The 8,939-nt window shown below is 46.3% G+C and overlaps 1 protein-coding gene across 1 annotated transcript; it reads right to left on the minus strand.

The window, feature by feature from the left end:
• Window positions 1-2,561: 2,561 nt before the first annotated feature.
• On the minus strand, window positions 2,562-7,340 carry clcf1 (cardiotrophin-like cytokine factor 1). The gene is made up of 2 exons (XM_041944818.1): window positions 7,224-7,340; window positions 2,562-5,965 (listed from the first exon to the last, which is right to left on the minus strand). The coding sequence occupies exons 1-2, from the start codon at window positions 7,338-7,340 to the stop codon at window positions 4,610-4,612; spliced, it is 1,473 nt and encodes a 490-aa protein (XP_041800752.1). The 3' UTR covers window positions 2,562-4,609.
• Between the last annotated feature and the right edge of the window lie 1,599 nt (window positions 7,341-8,939).

Genomic DNA, 8,939 nt, shown 5'->3' on the forward strand with positions numbered 1-8,939 from the left:
ATGCACCATGCACAGCCTCCAAGGTGCATGCACAGTGAGAGATTTTCGATGTATTAATTCCTCTTTTATCAGTCTTCTTGTATTGATATCGTCAATCTTCCTCAACATAAACACAAGTGAGTCTATCATACAGATAAATGGTTTACATTATGGGCATCAAAAAATACTATGATATACTACCACTATGGAGGTGAATCAGAGCTGCAACAAGCTCAAAATGTTTTATTGTTGCAACTGGGAAAAAACTGCACCACACTTGCTGAATTCATCCACAGTTGATGAATATGAATATATTTTGAACTATCTGGCATTATTTGCAAGCGTTAGCTTCAGGTAATTGTTAGCTGTGCATGCGAAAGAATTAGCTAATTAGGTGTTTCTTACCAAAATGCTTGGACTTTGCAGAGACATTGCTTTACGCAAAAGCTCTTACCTTTGACACTTAAGTATAGTTGCTCATCTTTTGACAATCCAAGCCTTGCAACTGTTTAAACTTCCAGTGTCTAAGCAGTGAGTCATTTGTACTATTGCTATACATGTTTTTGACAGAATAAATAGTCCTGAAGGGGGAACTCCATCAATTGTACACATGAAAGTTTGTTTACAGGTCTTGGGGAGTACTACTCTATATGTAAAAACATTTGTATAAAGCCTTTTGTGCCCCAGATGCAGCTGCGTAAAGCCTCATAAATTGCCTCAAGTGATGTCTCGAAACCCCAACCAAACTGTCAGCGGTTGTGCTGCATTGTGGGTAATGTGTGTATAGGTGCCAGGTTTTGACTCAGGGGAGGAACATGTGGAATAAAGATTCTCTCGTTCAGCTTCATTGATTTTGGTGGGTTTTTTTTTTTACTGTGCATCAAGAGTGCAATGTTAAATCAGTGCAATGTCCAAAAAGTTCATTTTTTTTCATCAATTTTGAGATGATGCCAGTAGACTATAATCCAACATGATGTATGTGCAAGTGATAAAATAAGGCACCGTAGCACTTGACCTCCATTAGAGGACACAGAGGAACTCCCCAAAAGCCTTGTTCTGGAGTGAAGGAGAGCAGAGAACAGAAGAGGCGCTCTCCAAGAGCAAATAAAAGACCTTTAACAAGACGGCCGGCACATCAACTCCTCTGTAGGTCGTAAGTCTTAGATCTCAGCCCGCCAGTCAGACAGACGGGCCTGTCTGAGCAGCAGAAGCCAATAATGTCGATGCCTTGTCACTCACAGTTTCTGTTCTTATCGAAGGAGTCGCCAGCTGAGTCATACAGACGGAGCTCGGCTATCCTGTTACGTATTAGTTACAGCAATTTGTCTCTGCTTTGCTGACAGAGAGAGACAGACGGAAAGAGAAAGAGAAAGGCAACGGTGAGTGATGGCTGTTAGATAGCTATGCATGACAAGCCTCATTCCAACAAAATTCTGACACATAGAGATAATGATTCACACACGTGCGCCGCTTACAAGCCCACACACGGCAAACAATACACACACACACACACGGATAAACACACACACACACACACACACACACAGACCATACAAAGCTGCCTTTGTTGACTACTGGCGGCCTCTCAGTCATTGCTTACTGAATGTAAAAAACACACAGCGTCTTGTGTGTGTATATATGTGTGTGTACGTATGTGTAATGTCTCTGTCAGTGTTAACCCTTTCCCCCACTGAGTGAGAGCCATGTGTGTGATGGTGTGTCAGCACTGACACGGTCAACCTCCCATAGAAGTCACTTCCTGCTTGGCTAAAGCCGCTTTTTGGGGTTCGTGTGGGCACTTGTTTGTCAGCGCACGGTCCACATCCGTGTGTTTGCAGTTGTGTGCGTCATGGCGGGTGTGTGCAGGTGTGCACCTCGGAGGTGATGGAAGGGAGATACTCATTGATCCTTTAATATCTGGCCCGGGGCGAGGAGAGGGAGCCAGAGAGCTGCAGAGCACGTGGGAAAAAAGCGTCGTCGAGAGCAATAAAGCCAAACAAGAAAGAAAGAAAGAAGATAACAGGTGAGGAAGCGATAAAAGAGTGGGTAGAGGACTAGAGACGTGCAAAAAAAACACGATAAGAGGCAGAGGAGAGTGGCGGCACAGAAACTCAGACACAACAAGGGAGCCAGGCGGTCGGTGGGATTATGAGGGGCGTGTTTACCTGTGCCTGTTTGTGCTCATGTATATCCCTCACTGTCACAGGTCAGAGGGACGTTCAGGGGGGAAGAGGAGCTTCGTGAGATAGTGTGATGAGAAAAGAAAGCAAAGCGGGAGGAGGGATGATGCCGTGGGAGGTGGGAAGAGAGAGATGAAAGGAAAGAAAGAGAGATCGTAAATTTTCACCAGGACAGACAAATAAAAACTCTCTCATACCCCGCCTCGCTCGCTCTATTTTCTGTCATGAATGTGAGCCGGCCTTTGTTTTCCAGAAAACGCCCCGACCCCAAACTCCTCTCCCCTTGTGCCAATCACCCGAAACCATCCCTATAAAACTGAAACCATTGCAAACAAAAATCCCATATGTATTTCTTTTTTGCCTCAATGGGCTCCCAAATGACCAATAACACCACGCTCTGTACAAAAGCTAGTATTTATTCTCTCTTGAGTTACGATACAGTATTTTCACACTGGAGAAAAATAAATAAACATCTCGTTCAATAAATATTATAGAGATATGATCCATAACCTTTAGCCATGTCATTCAAGGCACATTGCAAGGACATAACAATAGGTTTATTATGAAGAAGAAATTAAGCCATCTGTAAGTTGCCAAGGGAAAGTCTCTGATTTCATGTTTTAAAAGGTGCAAAAAGAAAAAAGTGTTAAGTAGCTTAAAGGAATAGTTCAACATTTTGGAATACACTCTGATTTGCTTTCTTTCTGAGAGTTAGACGAGGAGATCGATACCACTCTCACAGCTGGAGCTAGAGGACGGCTAAGTTAGCTTTGCATAAAGCCTGAAGCTGGACAAAACAAGGGGTTAAAGGAAGTCCTGCCGTAGAGACCGTCATGGTCACAGGTTGTCATTTGCGATGTCTGATTTGTTGCCAAACTTCAAGAGGGCAGGTGTCATTCAATATGACACATGAGAATGGCGTGCCTTGTCTTGGACAATGAATGACAACCCTCATCCCTGAAGTATTTTGGTTTAGTTTCTCTCTGCGGCTATTCATTAACCTAAATGAAGTGAAACCAGCGCTGAGCTCAGCACACAGTTGGCGAGGAGAGGATCGCGCTGGCCGGAACAGCCAGTCGAGTGAGCGACACCGCGGGGAACGAGTGGAACGCCAGCGGAGAGCTGGTTGAGCTCATCGTGGTTCAGGGCCAGCATCCTCCTCTTGTTGTTGCCAATCAACACATTGACTTCGTGCTGTGGGCTGTTAGTACCTGGACCAGCCAGAAGGCTTACTGGTCATTAAACCCCTGGACCTAACAACAGTGTACGAGTGTTATGACAGCACTTCAGATGCAGGTTATTTTACCTTAACTGTACTCCCCACAGTAACTTAAGCTTCACAGCCTAAATTAAGGCCTCCAACCAGTTTTAGGGGTGCTGGTAGCTGGTGTTTGTCACCTTTGGACAGAGCCAGGCTAGCTGTTTCCCCCTGGTTCCAGTCTTTATGCTAAACTAAGATAACGGTAATCTGGCTCCATCGTCATATTTACTGTACATATGTGTCAGTGGGGTTGATGTTCTCGTCTTACTCTCAGAAAGAAAGCGTATAAGGGTGTGTCCCAAAAAGTTGAACTATTTCTTTATACACAGAACATACAGCTGTTGTTGTTTTTAGGGAGGATGATTCTAGTCTAAGTAAGATCATGTTAAATATTTCTTGCTATGGAGTTATGGAGAGCACTGAATCAAAGGCACCAAATACCACAATAAGTGTGTGTGTGTGTGTGTGTGTGTGCGCGTGTGTTTGACTACCTCTCTGTCTGGTCAGTATGTGTAGCGCTCTTGTAGAGTTACTGTAACTGACCAGCCGACTTCTGATTACTCAGCAATACCCCTCTGCCCGTTATTTCCAGTACTCATCCCCTGACTCACGCCTCCTCCCATCTTCCTCTCCTTTTCTGCCACTTCCTCCCCTCCTCTTCATCCCTCTGGCCATTTCCTCCTCTCCTTTTGTCTTATACCCATTCAGAAGTTTCCCCTTCTTGCTTTAGAGAAAATGAATGTTTGCTGAATCACACATCTGGGGTCACTGAATCAGCGTTGTCTCTCAATGGCTGCACTGTCTGCCTCGCTGCCTGTCACTCAGTCTACCCCCGTGTGTGCGTGTGTGTGTGTCGCGTGTGTGTCTAACCACCTACAGTGGCATTTCTGTGGATCTATGAGCCGTGAAGTCCGGTAACTCGGCCCAGCCTCAGCGTGTCTCGCTGAATGAGCTGCTATGTGCATCAGGCAGGCGCCAGTGCTCCTAATGTGTTGGCTTTGTGTGTGTTATATTCCATTAGCACTTCTGGTGACCTGCCAAATAGTTCTTCATTCACTTATTCCAGTATGAATGAATGTGTTAAGAATTGATGTGTTTGTGTGCTTTTGTCTGTTAAAGCTCTCAGTTTGTTTCCGCTCAGATTTTGTGCAAATAATAGATTTTCCGATATGCTGCGCTCACGCGTGTCTCAGCCTCTGAGTCTCTTCTTGAGGCGGTTAAAGTCCTTCGCCGATCGCCACAGCCAGCTCTGCAGCTCTCGCAATATCCAAAATCCCTCCACCTTCCTGGCGAAGTCGTTCATCGTCGGCCGCACTGACAGCAGTGAGGACGAGGAGGAGGACGTGGAGGACAGGAGTGGAGCCAGGGGAGGCGAAAGCAGGGAGGTGCCCCTTTGTAAAGACAGAGGAACGGGCTGGGAGAGGAGGGCGTGCTCCTCACCTGCTCCAAACTGGTAGAGGAGGGAGAGGGTGGACAGAGGAGGTTGGAGGGTGGGGGAGAGGAGGGAGCGAGGAGGCCGCCGTTGATGATGGAAAGTGGAGGTAGCTTCCACGTCTGTTTGCTTCTCCTCCTCCACCATTAACCTTCTGCTCCCCTCTACAATAACCCCGTCCTCCTCTCTGAGCGTGTCTGGGTAATGTGAGTTCAGATTGTAGCTGTACTGATTGTTGTTGTTGTTGTTGTTGTTGTTGTTGTTGGTTTGGAGGGTTGGGTGTCGAAGGGAGCTGGAGCGTTTTGTGCCCGGGTACGACACTTCTACCCCGGGTTCAGGCCGCCTCTCCTGCTCCTCTCCATCATCGTTAATGGCCAACAACCTTCTCCTCCTCCCCCATCTCTCCGCCCCTCCCTCTCGCTCCAGCTCCTCCTCTTCCACCTCCCCGACTCTTTCGTCTGCACTCCATTTCCCGCTCTCTGGCTCTTCCCTCCTCCCTCTCCTCCCTCTTTCTCCTCTTTCCTTCTCCCTCGATCCGCCACTCCTTCCTCCAGCTGCGGTCGCCTCCGCTCTCCTCCCCTCTTTCCCTTTCCTTTTTCCCACCAGTTCAACGGCAACGCCGTCCTCCCTTTCTCCTCTGACCACCCTCGTCCCACTTCTTCTTTGGCTGTTACGCTGACTGGACTCAGTCCTCGTCCCAGCTCTGGACCTGTAAAGGCTCTGGCTCATCAGTGGAGCTGGTCTATGGCCCCCTATGGGGGATAGGGGGTACTGCAGCTGTCCAGCGTTACTTCCCTTGTCTGCAGATGGAGGAGGAAGTGTGTAACCGAGGGTGGTCATCAGTGCAGATATGGAGCCCAGCAGCCCATCCAGGCCCGTGCAAAAGTGCAGCAGGGAGGTCTTGAGCGAAGGGCAGAGGGTGGAGCGGGCCAACTCCCTGACGGCTGCCAGCAGGACAGAGTAGGCCTTCTGGTTCTGGGCAAGCCGAGCCTGGTTCTCCAGGCCGTGCCACAGCTCCAGGCGTGTGGCGGCACTGGGCAGGGACAGAGCCGTGCTGTTGGGTCGTGGAGGGGAGAAGTCTTTCTCGTTGAAAGGAGGGCCTAAGTAAGTCAGCTGGAGGAGATATACAAAAATGAGAGGTTAAATGGATTCTGGTTTATTTCTTATTTTCATAGGGCTATCATCATTGGGTATCATAAATCTTCACACAGCCTCACTGCTACAACAAAGTTTGTCAGGTCAAGAAACTTAACAGATGATCATACATGTTGTAAACAAGCCAACAGTTTAGCCAGTTTATCTAAACTGGTTAAACCGGGGGCAGCTGTGGCTCAGGAGGTAGAGCAAGCCCCTGATCAGGGTCAGTGGCTCGATCCACCACTTCCTCCTGTCCACATGCCAAAGTGTTCTTGGGCAGGCCACTGGGGATGCACAAGTCAGTGCCTTAATGCCAATCTGAGCCCCGGATAAATGTGGACAGTTGCATCAAAAAGTGCATCCGGCATAAAAAAGCATATGCCAAATCAAGTATGTGAATCATAACAATCAGATTCCCATGCTGGGTGATCCGCTGTGGCTCCCTCTGCAGGGAGCAGCCAAAAGAAGGAGAAGCTCTTAAACGCTTTATTCGGAGGTTACACTGAAAGCGGGTTCTCATGTCATGTCTGCAATAAGCTTGTGCCATGTTTGTACAACAAGCACAGCTGGTCAAAGTTACCAAGTACCAAGAAGTCAGCGTCTAAACTAATATTGTTTACAACAAAAACTTTACAGTCCTTTGTCTCTCCTTCAAATCAGTCTGATCTGAACAAACTGATCCTAAACTCTCTGCAAGACACTGAATAATTTCCCAAAGTGTCAAACTAATTCCTTTAACCTGCAATGGCCGATATCGTTTGGCCATGTGGGGAAAGCAGCCCAAATGTAAGTCTAATACTCTCTTTTAGCTCTGTTTTTGGTCAACACCAACTCCTGAGGGCATTATCTGTCTCTTTAGCTCCTGAATGCTACACTATGTTCACCAGCTAGTTGCTAACTGTGCCTGTCTGCTGTTTGGTGTTGAGTAGGTAGCCTAAAGTGGATTTTCAGAGCTTTTTCGCTGAACGCATCACTGCTAGTGAAAACATTCACATTGTCATATTCATTTCAGACTGTTTTATATACGTTCATACTATAAACACATCAATTTTAAAGTGAACCTTTGTTGTTTCTAGCTGTAAGTTCCTGCAGAATTGAGTTTGTTCTCACAAAGCTTTCATGTTTATTTTTATGACGTATACATACATTCAAATCTAAGCAAAAATGGTGCAATAAAAAACACTTCCACAGACTTTTTTTGTTCAAATCAATTAGAGACTGTATCTTGACTCACATATATGTCTTTGATTTCCTTCAGCTGATACTCCAGGTATTTGGTCAGCTCGTACGTGCTTTCTATGGAACTCCTCTCACTGGCCAGGTTGTGTGAAGAGTCCAGCGCTGTTGCCATGGCAGCAGCCAATAGCAAGATGAGCTGGTGTTGATGGACTGCGGAGAAAATTACAAAATAAAAGTGTCCAAGTGTCCAAGTGATAATTAACACACACCGCAGAGGCATTCGTAATCATAACAATGAGGTGAAATTTATCTCAGCCATTATTTTCTCAGATAGTTTGTGATTATTTAACTTGGATGCCTGGTTTTTAATGAATCTGATGATTCGAGCGCTCAACAGATTTTAAAAAAATCACCTCCGGCAACAGTTTCCAGTCGCTGCACCATCACACCGCTTCAAGGAATTTTTACAATATTCTGGTTTATTTCCTTGTCTCTATGGTGATGGCCTCGTCTGTTTACATACTGCCAGGTCAGAGTCATCTGACACTGCCAATAAAGCTTTTTCCGTTTCCAGCCTAATTTTAGAGGTTTCTGACTGTCGGAGGTTTACTCTGGCTTCAAATAAAACCTCTCTTAATAGCTTCGGACAGTCAGACAAATGGCTCCGAAGTTCAATGCAACAGCCACACACACACACACACACATACACACACGCACACACATGCTCATTCCTGACTGATATCCCAAAAACAATGACATGTGGCTTTCTTTACAATCACAAACATTAATGTGTTTGTATCAGTTGTGTGTTTGCTGTAGACCTCTTGTTTAGGTTTCCCAGTGTTTGTGTGGGTGTTTTATGTTACCGTGTGAGTGTTTGTGAGAATGTTTGTAGCCGTAATTATATATGTGGATTAAATTCGCATTGCTGTGAGTGTATACAATGATTCTGAATGTGTGTGTGTGTGTGTGAGAGAGAGAGAGAGAGAGAGAGTGTGTGTGTGTGTGTGTGGGCTGTAACACTGGAAACCTTTTAGTGCCCCTGTTTCTGGCTTCAAACAGAGAAAATTGGAGCTGAAAGGTGCTTTTCAGCATTAAGGAACTTCATGTACATCTGCGTCTCTTCGTCCCATGCTCCCCGCCTCTGGACGCTCTCACTTTCACGCGCTCTCCCTTCACTTTTTAACTCACTCTCTCATTTCTGTCGTCGCCTGCCCTCTCCGCCATGCTTTTCCATCCTCTCTGTGCTCTCTCTCGTCCTCCTGACACCCCGACAGTAGGCAGTGATTCATGCTTGTAATTATGGGCAAAAACATGCTGCTGTTCAACAGGTGTGAAATATGTGTTGCACAACGTGTGTGACCTCATCAGCGTTCGCTCGTTCTGTCTCTCTCTGACTCACCTTGGGCCTCCCATTGCTTCACCAGTTTAAATCCTTTCTCCCCTCAAACTCGTCACACTGCACTTTGCTTTCTTTCTAATCACCCCCCTTTTTTCTTCTTCTTCTCCTCTCGACGCTCTTATCTCTTTTCTGCCTCGGGTCAAAATAACAGCCAACTAACCCCGATTAGCTCGCCTTCCCTCCCTCGCCCCTTTTTGCTTTCATCTGTCCATCACAGCAGGCCCCCACAGGATGAAAACAAGATTTTAAGTTTACCTTCAACACGCTTTTAGTGGTTCTAAGAAAACAAGTTCTGACCTAAAACAGTCAACACCTTTTTTCCTCTGACTCAACCGCTTACATTTGACGCATCAGTACACACTCCCTAAC

This window comes from Chelmon rostratus, chromosome 9, assembly GCF_017976325.1.
Source record: "Chelmon rostratus isolate fCheRos1 chromosome 9, fCheRos1.pri, whole genome shotgun sequence".
Classification (NCBI taxonomy): Eukaryota; Metazoa; Chordata; class Actinopteri; order Chaetodontiformes; family Chaetodontidae; genus Chelmon; species Chelmon rostratus.